Source organism: Prunus mume, linkage group LG2 (genome assembly GCF_029339155.1).
Source record: "Prunus mume cultivar Tortuosa linkage group LG2, ASM2933915v1, whole genome shotgun sequence".
Classification (NCBI taxonomy): Eukaryota; Viridiplantae; Streptophyta; class Magnoliopsida; order Rosales; family Rosaceae; genus Prunus; species Prunus mume.
The window spans coordinates 11,796,430-11,810,855 of NC_142699.1; the positions used below are offsets into that span (position 1 = coordinate 11,796,430).

Here is a 14,426-nt window from a genome sequence, read left to right on the forward strand (position 1 = left end):
AAAAATTCAATCATTTTTATTTTGGTCAAAATAAAAAATTTCAGTCAATTGCTGCCACTGCAATGCAATGACTGCTATCTAAAATTATTGAACAATTGAATTAGTGTTCTCAGCAGTGAGGCCATGGCAGACATTGACTCTGTCGCACTATGAGTGCTCTTGACTGGTTTTGGTAATTTCATGAAAACGAAGACTTAGCGTGGGATAAAGTTTAGACCCAAATAAATAATAAAGGAAAATTGAAAGCTGGCCAGCACACACACATATATATATAATTTGTGGGCGCCGGTTGTATGTGTGTGTTTGGGAAAAATGATTAGGATATTGCAATTAAATACCAATCGCATTGAACTTGTTTGTAACTGGTATGGACATATAAATTTGACTTGAATAAAACAGGTATGATGACATTTCTTGTTTGTATGTTATTTGTTTGATACAAGCATAATTTATTTTAAATTAATTTAAATTATAAGGAGGAGGATTCGAACTCGAGTGCAAAGTGAGAAGAGTACATTCACTCTATCCAACTTGACTAAGCCCATGTTTGCCTTGTTCGTATGTTAGAGTACTTCCATCCATGGTGCCATGCCAGGCAAATGGCTAGGGCAAGTTAGGGCAAACACTATTTATATGAATAGTGACTGCCCTACTTTTTTTATTTTGTTTTTTCCATTGTCATGACAAGTAAAGGCAAACATTATTCACACGAGATATAAGGAGAAGAATTTGTATAGAGTTTTAGTGTGGGAAGTGAAGAACATGGCTAGGTATTTATAAAAATATTTTAAAATTTGAATTTTTTGTTATTTTTTGGGGTATTTGAATTGGTTGCTGATGTCATATTAACATCAGCAAACGCAAGCAGCAACCCAAGCAAGTCTTGCCTTTAGGCTTGCTTGCCCAGGATGATAGAGCCCACTCGTTGCATGAGATGGCCTTCACCGCCGGAGTTGATTTTTGGGGATTGGAGGGCCTTTTGCCCATACTGGCCTGCACGGGTAGAAGTGCTCTTATATAATGTGCCCAATTTTCTCAGATGTTTCACAAAATTATGATAAAAATTAGGGTTAACGACAAAACACACCTTTGATGTTTGGGGTCATTTTCAATATGGGTACCAAGGTTTCAATTTCACCAATTCACACCCAAATATTTTAAGATTCTATAAATTGCACCTTCTGTTAATTTGACTGTCTAGTCTTCTGTTAAATTGATGATGTGGCAAGTGAGGGACCCACTTTTGTGCTTATGTGTCAATAAAAGTAATAAAAACCGACCACCACCGTCGGCCACCACTGACCACCATCAACCACCACCACCGGCCACCTGCCACCACTACCACCGCCGCCACCTCCCGCCACCGCCACCATCATCGGCCTGCCACCGTCTGCAAGGGACCAACTCCGTTGCCCTTTATTCACCTTTAAAAAAAGATTTTGTGTCATTGAAGGGACTTGAATCTTGACCCTCAAAGGAGAAAGGCTCACTCACAAACCACTACACCAAACTTGATTTTGTAATATTTATTCAGTTATACAATATTTATATAAATAATCCACGGTTTTTAAAAATAAATTAAAAAATCATTTCAACACTTTTTCACACAAAAATTGCAAATAAAAACAGAAAAACAACAACAAAAATACAATGTAGATATCAATTATGTTTTAAAAAAACAAAAACAAAAATGAAAATAGCTTCAAAAACAAATATTAATTTTATTGAAGCACAATGGAGGAACCAATATGAACAATTTTATCCAATTTTGAGTTCCCTTGCTATTGGGTAATTCTACTTTTCTCTTGCCTACCCAATTCCTCATCTGGGTAGCATCTACTCTTCAAATTGGTGAGGTTAAAGGCCAAGGAAAGAACAAAAAACCAATTGTAATTAAATGAAAACTGCAATGAAGTTTCTAAAAGTCTAATTTTGAGTTCCCTTACTCTTGGGTAGTTCTACTCTTCTCTTGCCTACCCAATTCCTCATCTGGGTAGCCTCTACTCTTCAAATTGGTGAGGTTGAAGACCAAGGAAAGAGCAATTAAATGAAAACTGCAATGCGGTTTCTAAAAGTCCAATTTTGAGTTTCCTTACTCTTGGGTAGTTCTACTCTTCTCTTGCCCACCTAATTCTTCATCTGGGTAGCCTCTACTTCTTCAAATTGGTGAGGTTTAAGACCAATGAAAGAGCAAAAATCCAATTGTAAGTACCAAAACTACAATGCAGTTTCTGAAACTGAAATGTAGTTTGTGCAAAACTACAATGCAGAACCTGTATAAAATTTCACTCAACTAAAGCTTAAATGCAAAATATCATATGACAGTGATGGCATCAACCATTTCCAAATCAAGACAAATGCATAGTAAGTCTGCATGCCACATTCGAAGTTCAAAAAACAACTAAAGAAAGGCCAAGAAGAACAAGCAAGATATATGAACTAAGAGAAACATACCCGTCATTAACAAAATTCCATGCAACTTGAGCAAGGACATTTTAAGCTACTTTGAATTTCTTTATTGCCTCAACTAGCGGTTTATATGGATGGTTTACATTAAGATCAAAAGCAAGAGTTGCAAGAACAGCTAAAAACCTAAAAACTACATGACCACAGCTAGTAAAAAGAAACCTAAACCAATCAAATTAGCAACTGAAAACAAAAAAAAAATTAATGCCAACAACTAGTAAGAAACAACCAAACCAATAAAATCATATAATCAAATTAGAAACTGCACTGCAAAGTATGGGAAAAAATAAACATATTAATGAGGAACCAAATGGAAAACCAAGATGAAAGTACTAAAGAAATGGAAACTGCATTGCAGTTTCCATTTATTTTGATATCCTTTTTGTCTAATAAATTTGAAAAGAACATACCATTTGCCATAGTTGATTTGCTGAAAATTCTACTGATACTTTTACTTCTAAAATAGGAAGAAGTTGCTGAGGTGCAAGACCGGATAAGCAATCCCTTAATGAGCCATCATAAAATCGCACTAATTCATATTTTGATTTGGTGGGAATTTGATTAGTAATTTGAATCAAATGGGGGGTACATTTACATTCTTAAGTAAATGAAGTAATGAGGACAAAGACATTTACTTAAATGTTGAATAAATCACTCTTTGATACAATTTTTTCATTCCATCCATACCTAAGCAATCCCTAATGCAAATTCAAGCATCATACAATATCCTCTTATTTCATTCCATCCATACAAACCCTACAGCCATACACTACAACTCCACATGAGTTCTTGTTTTTCCCCTTCAAAAGGATAGTGCTTCTCAGAAACCATAAAAATGCATGGCCAAGCTTCCATGAATATTTTGTGCCAAAGCTTTAAAGAACATTTTCAGCTCCAAAAGGGTCAATATTTTCAGCTCCAAAAGGGTCACTATTTTCAGCCTCCCTCTTGCACATAATACACCCATGATGAGATAGATTAACTTTAGGCCTCTTTTGAACCACAAGTATTTACTCTACCACGAGCAATAATCTAAAGAATATTTTTACTCGGTACTTTTGCCCCTCCAAATCATATGATAGGGGTTGAAATGGGGGAGAGATGACTCATCAATCAACCTATGTAAAATAACACCTAAAATGCCCAAAGACTGAAGAGTCCAATTCTATCTAGTGTTAAAATTGCTAATGAAATCTAATGAAAAATTCTCAATCAAAGGGAGTCAAGAACGAAGTTGCAAATTTCTATAGAGATTGAAACTCCAGCTACAATTACTAGATCATTTTCTATAGCAAAGTAATCTAATCAACTCTCTCTTCACAAACAAGAAAACTGTGTTCAAAAAAGTGCAAATGCTACAGTGCGAGCTCACACAATGCAAACTCCCTTCCCAGTCTAAATCAAACCCCAACACTCTACACATCAACCACCGATCAAAAAATTGAACTAAAAAGTCAGATCTTTATGCCTATACATCACTATTAGCAAAAATTACCAATTTAATGAAGTAAAATTCAGTACAAACAATGTGACTATTCACAAATTTACACAAACACAAGAAAATAAAAAGAATTAGCAACAACTACGTAGATCAAATCAAAACAGCATCGCATAATCTAGAGCAAGAAAATAGTCATTTTCCAACTGTCATCAAACTACACAATTATTCAAAATCAATAAAAAGTCATTTTCCAACTGTCAACAACAACGAAGAATAAATTGCATAAACATAAATACCTCAAAATCAATACAATTCAGCTCCTGCCCAAGAATGACCTTAACGCCAAAGAAGGAAGAACCAGACAGAGAGAATTGCCCTCCTCTACTCTCCAAAATCAGCCCTTCCCTCCTCTGCCAGGTTGGCCACCACCAATGACGCGCCCGAATGATCCTGCCATAGCTTCTTGCTACGGCCAAGCTCAGAGCTTTACTTTGGAGAAGACTCATCGTGAGGAAGAAGAGAGAGCTTTCGGCGCGGCTTTATTGGAGGGAGATCTGATTTTGTGCTTTTAAACAAAAAGGCTAAAAATATATTTTTAGTTTTTATAATTTAGGCAGGCCCAACGAATCTTGAGCCTCCTCTTTGCCAAATCTAAAACAAAATTTGATTCATATGTATCAAAACCTTAACAAAAATACTATATATCTCAAATCCTAATTTGTAAAGATTTTATGTCTAATACCTAATTTTTCTAAAACATTAATATGCTTTTTTTAAAAACTAATATTTTTAATAGTAAATTTGGCTTACACCCTTCAAATTCAATTTGCCGTACCTAAAACCCTTCACTTTTTGTTCCTATAAATAATACCCAATTTGTATAAGTAAAAACTCATGACTAAGATCCAACTTAGCAAGTTACCTAATTAAGCATAAAATCTGATTTATTGTATTTTTTCAGATTCCAAAAATACCCCCAACTAAGCCATTATTGCATTTTGTATATTAATGTAGGAATCAATATGGAAACAGTTTTTAATTGAATTGTATATAATGACAGATGTTGAATTTGGAAAGATCTCTAAATTGTTGTAATGGATGTAGGAATTAATTTTGAAACATTTTTAAAAAAATTTAACAATAAATTCAAATTTAGGTAATCGGTTTGTTTAATAAAATGTTTATGTTATTTTCTTTTTATGAATTATACATGACTAATGATCCACTTTATAATTGTTTATGAATAAAACTGTACATACTAATTATGTTGAAAAAATAATGTACCTATTACTTGTTTGTTTTATGAAAAACATAATTTACCTAGTATGAAAAGTGTACATAATTATCTATTCCAAATAATGTACCTATACACATTTACATGTATATTGTAAAATAATTTACCTATGGGTAAATAATGTACCTATATTTTATATAAATTATTATGTACCTATTTTAATTATGAAAAATATACACAATTACAAGTAACTGACTTTTTTTTTTTTTTGGTAAATAATATACCTATATTTTATATGTATATATTTATATTATATTTTTCATAGGTACATTATTGGATATGTAATTTACATATTTTTTTTTTTGGTAATTTTAAGGGGCGAGATGTGAAAGGGAATGACAACTAAAAGAAATGGGGTGATTGATATGCTATTAATAGGGAGTATATTAATTACAATTATGGCAGTTAATGAAATGCTTGAAATAAATTATAAATAAAATATGAAGTTTGGTGGCAATGATGTAAAAATATAGAAATATTACGACCTCTTATATCCTACTAGTCATTTAAATTTGAAATTGGGTTTTACACATAGATTTATAGAGTGATAGGTATATGTCTAGGAAATAGAAAATGTAGGGATCTATATTGGACAAGCCCTTGATTTGCAACGTTTGCTGGAAGTCCAAGTGCTGCAAGGTCATCCCTTTCATCGTCTCCGATCTCTTCCCCGTTCTCCTCCACTCCTATGTTCTCATTGAGAACTTCGATTTTGAGCTCAAACGCGAGCTTGGTCCCGATGAGAATTATCGGAGATTAGATTCGTCTCCGGTCCACAAGCACCTAATCGAGCCTTCCTCGAGCCAAATTGGTGTGAATCATGAATTGGGTGCTTTTGGGTCTAATTGTTCACCTTTTTTCTTCTTCTTTTTTGGTGAACAAGGGGGGATAAACCCCAAAGACAGGTCTAATTGTTATTAATCTCTATTTGACGCTCTTTATTGATACAGTGTATGATGATTCTGAAGCCCAAGTAGAAGCAGCAGAGGATCAGGCTATTAAGATAGGCAATGTTAGAGTGAGCGATGAATTAGGGTTTAGGGTTTAGGGTTGCATTTGGGTTCTGGGTTTGGAATTTGAGCAATCAACAAGGCAATAAGCTTATTCATAGTCGGTTACGTGGCGATTGCTTATACATATGTGATTGGTCTGGTTGGGTCGATGTCGGGGAGGTTTGTTAGACGGCGTGATTTGTCAGTGGGTCGGAGAAGGTGGTTGGGGGGAGAGAGAGAGAGAAAGGATGACTGGTTCAGAAAATACTTTGGTTTTTTATTTGTTTTATTTGTTTTTGTTTTAGTTATGTTTTAAAAATATTAGTCTTTTAAAAAGCATATTAATGTTTTATCATTTTAAGGATTTTTTATTACTTTTATTGACACATAACACAAAAGTGGGTCCCTCACTTACCACATCATCAATTTAACAGAGGACTAGACGGTCAAATTAACGAAAGGTACAAATTGATCAAATCTTAAAACGTTTGGGTGTAAATTGATGAAATTGAAACCTCGGTGCCCATATTGAGAATAACCCCAAACATCAATGGTATGTTTTGTCGTTAGCCTTAAAAATTAAACAGAGACTTTTGACTAGAAAACGGCCCAAAGTTCAATAATCTGCTTCAAAGATTTGGCCCAAATTCAAAGGCCTCAAGGCCCAACCCGGATAGGCCTTTTCTTCTTTTGGTGGTGGGTGCATGGAAAAAAAACACGGGTGTGTTTTCAATTTATCCATTAAGGCTGCATTACGTATCTCATTTTCCACCACAAGTTTATAGCAAGCAGATGTCATCTACAAGCCAAGAAGATATGATAGCAAGTACAATGCAGTCAAAATTTGCTCATCACTCTGTCGCAGAGACAAGCCCAAAAGACGAGCAAAGACAAAGAGGAGCAAATTATGAAGGAGCTAGGGCTGAAACTGGTGCTGTTGGTTAGCTTGGTTTCATCAATGGCTGTGATGGTGTACACGTGTCAGGCAGGCGGCAACCTGTACCCTCTGATCCTCATACCTGGGAATGGCGGGAACCAGCTGGAAGCCCGGCTAACCAGCAAGTACAAGCCCTCTAGTCTGCTGTGCAGCCGTTGGTACCCATTTCAGAGGAAGAAGGACGGCTGGTTCAGGCTCTGGTTCGACCCGAGTGTCCTCTTGGCTCCTTTCACCTCCTGCTTTGCTGAGCGCATGACGCTTTATTATGACCCTGATTTGGATGATTACAAAAATGTCCCTGGGATCGAGACCAGGGCGCCTCACTTTGGTTCCACCCAGTCTCTTCTCTACCTCGACCCCAATCTCAAGTAAGCTCATATGTTGCTTAAGTTAATTGTTTCAATAATTGATGCCATTTCTGCATTCATAGAAGATGGATTTAAAAAATTTGAGAAATTTTCACTTGTCACAAAGTTTAGAATATCAATTATGTTGCGCCAATGTTACATGACCAATGTCGCATTTTATCGTTTATAATGTAATATTATTGAGATTGAGAGTGCGACAGCATAACACGAATGTTAAAAATTGATATTATATTTGCACTAATAGTAGATAACTACATTTGTATATAGGCGCATCACGGGATACATGGCACCTCTAGTGGAATCATTGGAAAACATTGGCTATGTCAACGAAAAAAACCTATTTGGGGCCCCATACGATTTTCGGTATGGTTTGGCACCAGAAGATCATCCATCCCATGTTGGTTCCAAGTTCTTACAAGACCTAAAAGATTTGATAGAAAATGCAAGCACCTCTAATGGAGGAAGGCCAGTAATTCTTGTGTCACACAGCTTAGGAGGCCTCTTTGCTCTCCACCTCCTCAACCGGAACACACCTTCGTGGCGCCGGAAATTCATTAAACACTTTGTTTCACTCTCCACACCATGGGGTGGCACCGTGGACGAAATGCTCACATTTGCCTCAGGCAACACATTAGGGGTGCCCCTAGTGGATCCATTGCTGGTTAGAGAAGAGCAAAGGAGCTCAGAGAGCAACCTTTGGCTAATGCCAAACCCTAAATTATTTGGTCGTAAAACCCCACTTGTAATCACCCCAAACGCTACATATTCAGCCTCTGATATTCCACAATTTCTCAGTGACATTGGATTTGAACAAGGTATTCATCCTTTCAAAACGCGCGTTTTGGGCTTGATGGATCAGCTGGTTGCTCCCGGGGTGCCTATTACTTGTGTTTTTGGAAGTGGTGTGAAGACAGCGGAGACTTTGTTCTATGGAAACAAGGGTTTTGATGAGCAGCCTGAGATTGTTTATGGGGATGGAGATGGGACTGTGAACATGGTGAGCTTAATGGCACATGAATCTCTATGGTCTGATGTGAAAAATCAAACCCTGAAAACCATCAGAATTCCTGGGGTTTCTCATACGGCCATACTCAAAGACGAAGGCGCACTTGATCAAATTGTCAGAGAAATTTCTGGGATTAATTCCCAGCTCAGTTTTGTTGAGAATGTTATTAGTGTTGAGTGAATTTTGATCATATGTGGAAAAGGCACTATATGTATCCCACATCGGAAATAAGAAGAAAATTGCTCTTGATACCAAATGAGCAAATAAAATGGGAATATTTTTTAATTTTCTTAAATACAAATTTGAAAGGAGGGGAAATATTTGTTTTTTATTTTTAATTCAGGGCGAATATTTTAAAAAGAAGAGCATAGGAGTTCGGGGAAGACTGGAAGGCCCGTGGGGCGGGACCCACCAGAGCGTGGCTTTCATAAAGCGCCAGGCTGCCAGCTCGGTGGTTTGACCGATCCTGAGGATCTAAAGATTTGTAATTCACTTTCCTCAAATTAAAAAAATAAAATTGTAAAAAGGAAAAAAGATTTATAATTTGCATTGGCCTCGATTGGCAATTTTTGGCTTTCCGGTGTCCGGTTTGACCACTTTCAAGCCTTTGGACGATTGCACACAGAGAGAGAGAGATGCACTTGCTTTCTTATGACCAATCACGTACTTCCACGTAGTTGGGAACCGTGCGTTCAAAGAGCCAGGCACTTTCTCCCTGGCTTAAGTTACATTTAATTTATCAGACCCAAAAAAAAAAGGTTGCATTTAATTTATATTAATTAACTGTGTGATTGCATAAAATTATAATATAATCAGAGTGAGGACTGACCGGGAAGTATAGCTTTGACTAATAATATTATTTTCTCAACCTACAGGAGGACTCGTAGTGTGACATTTCCTGTATTATTGGTATGTTTAGGGCATTCATAATAGGCTTTTTAAATATTTATTTTAGAAAGAAATTGAAAAAATACAATTTCAATCATGCTCTCTATCTACCACTTAAAATAAGGAGATTTATAGGAGCTCCTAAATGTGAAGAGATAGAAATGACTCATAATGGCTCTCTATAATTTAATGCTATTTTATTTTATGAGTATTTTAAACTTGTATTTAATGATAATTATTGTATATATATATTTTTATAGAGATTGACCAATTAAAAAATATTGATAGCATTTATGATTCTTTAAAGGGAGTTTTACTAAAACACCAAAAATATGAGAAATTATGATTTGAGTTAAAATTCTATAGAAAGCTCCTCCTAAAATAACTTTTATATGTTTGTAGCTAAATTTTAACTAAAAAATAGATAGCATGATTGTAGATACTCTTACTAATATGGAATTGGGTGAAGATGAATTGAATTGAGAATGAGTCAAAATCCGGACTCTCATTGAAGTTGTTTACTAAACTATCTAGAATCAGGGAATGAATGGTATTGATTCTCTATAAGTTATTTACTAAATTTTCATGAATCGTAATTAAACCCAATTTGATTACTAAAATGTCCTTGTTCTAAATAAATTATTTTATATGCAAATTTTTGATGGGTTAAAGTGAATAACAAATTTGAAAATTATAAAATCGTGTGATTTCCTAATGCGTTAGTTCTCCAATAATTAGAATATCACATCCACCCAAAAGTCCAAATTTCTTCAAAATCAGGAGTTAAATTCCTAATTTTGCGTGAGTCCACATTTTCATTCATTTATGTGAAGAAAACATATGAGTAATTAGTAATAGGAATTCAACTCCTTATTTTAATTTCTATTATGAATTAATAAATATGCCATTATGTAGTGGATTGGGTTGCCCTTCTTTCTAACTCGCCTCCTCCTCTTCCTCTTGACAATAAAGTTTGCAAACGAAATTCTATAGTGAAGGTATCATATATGGACTTCTCATGTGGACCTTCATATTAGTCAGATGAGAAACAATATTTATTTAAAGAAGGAAAAAAAATGTTGAATATACAGAGAAATAATATTAATTACTAAATCCACAAGAAGCATTTTGTTATAAAAAAATAAAAAAAGAAGATACCAATTCACTTACAAAAAGAGTGATAACTAAATTTATCAACATTTGCATACCAACTTTTTATTTTTTTAAAAAACTTTGCACACCAACTTATTCCTTAAGAAAAAATAAAGTTCATATGACAACATGCACAAGTGACCACTCATAACATTAATAGATTTTATGAGCCATTTAATATTGAATATGATTGAATAAAACCACTATGCTCATATATTACAATTTATATCCGTTATCTTAATATATTTCTTCAACCGTTCTATCAACCCACTACTACTTTTTTCTTTTTCTGCAAGAGCTGGCCAAGCCATTGGTGGTTGAATCTGACCATTCAAACCTAGTAATACCTACCATGAACATGGTGGAAGGTTTCAAGCACCCTTTTGTAACATTTTTTTGGTGGATTTTTTGGTTTTTTGTTTTGTTTTTAAAAGAGGGAATAAAACAATAATTTATATCACTATTTTTTGGTCGATATAAAAAGAAAAACTCGAACACCCTTTTATCCAAAGTCATTAAAAGAAACGTTGATTAAATAAAAGTTGAAAACGTTTATTAGTTTATAATTTTAAATTTAACTGCAGAATATAATTCAGTCAAACAAGCTTTATTAAAAATAATTCAGTCAAAAACAACCTCTATCCTATCTGGGCACTGGTTGCATAATTACATTGTCACAGATGCAGAGTCTCTGCCACTGCATCTGCATGCTTATAAATAAATTATACAGAAGTGCATGAATATCGATAATACAAAAATAAATTACAAAAAACAAGAAGAAAAAATTATCATCAGATATTACTGTGTCTGTGACCAGAAACAATGTCTGACTGCACGTGTGGTGCACAGTTTGCCAGGACTTGCAGAACCGGAGATAGCCGGTAACCCAGACACAGACACAAATCTATTATTTTCTCGAGGAAATTTAAGAAAATAATAATAATAAACAAATTTTTGGGGGTTTTCGTCACCTGCCCCCACAAGAAGACCAGCAGAGCAGTGGAGGAGACTGTGCAGAAGAAGATAGCTTTTTTTCGTATGCTTTTCTTTCCTCTGCCCTTCTCTTTTCTAACTTGCTATCATGGTATGGTTCTGAGCTTTCTCATTCTCACATGTCCTTGTTGTTGTAATTCTTTCTGAGAAATTTATAAAATTCTTCTCTGTATTCTTTTTGGTCAGTTGGGTGAGTGCTGTTTGAGTGATATGAGTGAGTTTGGACCCTTTTGTCACTTTTGAATGCCTTCTTGCCTTTTTTCTTCCCTGATCTGGGGTGTATGATTTCAAACTTTTTATTGAGCTTGAAGAGGAAGTGAGAGCTTTGGTATTGGGGAAGAAGATTACTACTTCATGATGTGCTTGATTTGGTGATGATTATAATGATGGTTGTGGTAGTGGTGGTGAAGAAGAAGAAGGTGGGCCTTTTGACCATAGAAAGAGATCAGATAAAGCAAGGAAATGGGAGAAAAGATATCCCCTTTGGCATTTGATGGTCTTTGTTGCTTGCTTGTAATTGTCAATGAGAAGGTTTAGCCTAAGAGAGTAAAGGAAAGCAACAGTGAGAGAGAAAACTCTCCCTCCTCTCTTTTCCACACTTTTCTCTCTCCATCTTCTTTTCTTTATCTCCTTTACTTTGCCACACGCTTCTTGCTGGGTGGATGTGATGGGACAGATTGGTCTTCAAGTGGAATTCTTGTTTTTTGGTGTCTTTGGATTTTGAGGGTCTTTAACTCTTTCTTATCCAAGCCAAGTGTAGTTTATTTGGTTTTCTTCTTGATTTGCAAAAGGGGTTCTAAAAATGCCTATGTACCAGCCAACTGGTAGGAGAAGAGTTGGGGATATGAAGTTTGATGTGGGTAGTGGTGGCCAAGTTCTAGATCTGGACACTGCAGTGAAAGATGGGATTTTGGGTGGTGAAGATGGGTTAATTTGTGGTGGTGGTGTTGGTGTTGTGGCTCAAAAGTTGGATCTGAAGAAGATGATTGAGGAGCTTGAGTCCATTGAGATTCCTTCAGTCTTCATTTGCCCAATCTCATTGGAGCCAATGCAAGACCCTGTAACCCTTTGCACGGGTCAGACTTACGAGAGATCAAACATTCTCAAATGGTTCTCTTTGGGCCACTATACTTGTCCCACAACAATGCAAGAGCTCTGGGATGATTCAGTCACACCCAACAAGACCCTTCAGCAGCTGATTTTCAGTTGGTTTTCACAGAAGTACTTGGCCATGAAGAAGAGGTCAGAGGATGTGCAAGGAAGGGTTTTGGAGATTCTGGAGACACTGAAGAAGGTTAAGGGCCAAGCCAGAGTTCAAGCTCTCAAGGAGCTCAGACAGGTAGTGACTGCTCATGCATCAGCTAAGAACACAGTGGTGGACAATGGAGGTGTTGCTTTGATTACTTCTCTGTTGGGTCCTTTCACTTCACACGCTGTTGGGTCAGAAGCAATTGGGACACTTGTGAATTTGGACCTCAGTTCAGAAGCCAAGACAATTCTGATGCAACCGGCGAAGATATCGTTAATGGTTGATATGTTGAATGAGGGATCCATTGAGACCAAGATCAATTGTACGAAATTGATTGAAGTTTTGATGGAGGGCAAGGATTTGGAGTCAGAAAACGTCTCAAGCTTGAGTCTTGTGGTCGGATTGTTGAGGTTAGTGAAGGATAAAAGACACTCTAATGGTGTTTTGCCTGGTCTCAGTCTGCTGAAGACAATTTGTTCGCATGAGTCAGTCAGGAACTCGGTTGTGAGCGTCGGGGCAGTTCCTCAATTGATTGAGCTCTTGCCCAATTTGAATCATGAGTGTTTGGAGTTAGCCCTTCATATCCTGGAAGTTTTGTCAACGCTTCCTGAGGGAAGGCAGGCTTTGAAAGATTGTCCTAAGACAATCCCCAGTGTGGTTAGGCTATTGATGAAGGTTTCAGAGAGCTGCACTCAGCTTGCATTGTCAATCTTGTGGGCGGTTTGCAAGCTCGCCCCGGACGAATGCGCATCGCTTGCTGTGGAGGCAGGTTTGGCAGCCAAGCTGCTTCTTGTAATTCAGAGTGGTTGCAATCCTGTATTGAAGCAAAGGGCTGCAGAGCTCTTGAAGTTGTGTAGTCTAAATTACACTGCCACAATATTCATTTCCAAGTGTAAGCTTACTAGAACAATACAATGAAGAGAAAGAAAAAAGGTACTTTGTTGATATACATTCTCTCAATTTTTCATTGTTCCAATGGATAAAGGAGCCAAAGAGCTTGTGGGGATCCAAGAAAATTCAAGACAAAAGTCACTTGTGGTGTTTCTGAGGTACCCTTCTTTATTGTGTATACTAAAAATCTTTGATGGGATCAATTGTTTCCACCACCAGAAGCATCATAATGTGGATCAATTTGGGCACTGTATCAAAATTTTCATACCTACAATTTCACTGTCTATAAGCTGACCTTTTTGCCAAGAAGCCTCAACAATATTCAAGCCAAATTGAGTTCTTTTTGTTTGTTGTCTTGTCAACAATGGTTACAGATAGGTTGCTTGTTTCTTCATGTCCAAACAAGAGAGTGGCTTTTATAATGTATCTGTGAAGGAGTTGAGTGAAGGGAAAACATTACTGTAATTGTAGTTGATGTTGCTTGGCTTGTGCAGCCCCATTGATTCTCAGTCATATTTCCCTCTTGTAAAGATCTAGGCAGATTTGGATTTTGCAGGGTTCATTCATAGAGCCTGTTGGGCATAAGATAAAGTCATGTACAATAAGCATTGAACACGAAATTTTTAATTTTTACATGATGGTTTTTTGAATTTGCCGCAAATTTAGAAATTCCCATTCACTCATTTATGTTTGGCTCTGTGCTGTTCTGGTTTGCATTGTCCTCTGATGACTTGAGAGAGCTGACTAGC

At 36.2% G+C, this 14,426-nt stretch overlaps 2 protein-coding genes and 1 pseudogene across 3 annotated transcripts; all 3 read left to right on the forward strand.

The window, feature by feature from the left end:
• Positions 1 to 4,237: 4,237 nt before the first annotated feature.
• On the forward strand, positions 4,238 to 6,382 carry LOC148919630 (phytochrome A-associated F-box protein-like). The gene is made up of 4 exons (XM_089044404.1): positions 4,238 to 4,324; positions 5,826 to 6,048; positions 6,152 to 6,174; positions 6,236 to 6,382. The coding sequence occupies exons 1-4, from the start codon at positions 4,238 to 4,240 to the stop codon at positions 6,380 to 6,382; spliced, it is 480 nt and encodes a 159-aa protein (XP_088900530.1).
• Positions 6,383 to 6,974: 592 nt separating this feature from the next.
• Positions 6,975 to 8,773, forward strand: LOC103320484 (alpha/beta-Hydrolases superfamily protein). The gene is made up of 2 exons (XM_008222164.3): positions 6,975 to 7,498; positions 7,766 to 8,773. The coding sequence occupies exons 1-2, from the start codon at positions 7,101 to 7,103 to the stop codon at positions 8,682 to 8,684; spliced, it is 1,317 nt and encodes a 438-aa protein (XP_008220386.2). The 5' UTR covers positions 6,975 to 7,100; the 3' UTR covers positions 8,685 to 8,773.
• A 2,733-nt stretch (positions 8,774 to 11,506) lies between these two features.
• LOC103320485 (U-box domain-containing protein 30 pseudogene) lies at positions 11,507 to 14,312 on the forward strand (annotated as a pseudogene). The gene has a single exon (XR_016124158.1). The product of XR_016124158.1 is annotated as a U-box domain-containing protein 30 pseudogene (transcript).
• The last annotated feature ends 114 nt before the right edge of the window (positions 14,313 to 14,426 follow it).

Bases quoted from the DNA above. Each gene is read 5' to 3' on its own strand.
- LOC148919630 (XM_089044404.1), top strand. From the start codon at position 4,238: ATGACCTTAACGCCAAAGAAGGAAGAACCAGACAGAGAGAATTGCCCT. The intron at 6,049-6,151 runs GTTCACCTTTTT...TTATTGATACAG, and splicing joins GGGTGCTTTTGGGTCTAATT to TGTATGATGATTCTGAAGCC. The intron at 6,175-6,235 runs GTAGAAGCAGCA...GCGATGAATTAG, and splicing joins ATGATGATTCTGAAGCCCAA to GGTTTAGGGTTTAGGGTTGC.
- LOC103320484 (XM_008222164.3), top strand. From the start codon at position 7,101: ATGAAGGAGCTAGGGCTGAAACTGGTGCTGTTGGTTAGCTTGGTTTCA. The intron at 7,499-7,765 runs GTAAGCTCATAT...ATTTGTATATAG, and splicing joins TACCTCGACCCCAATCTCAA to GCGCATCACGGGATACATGG.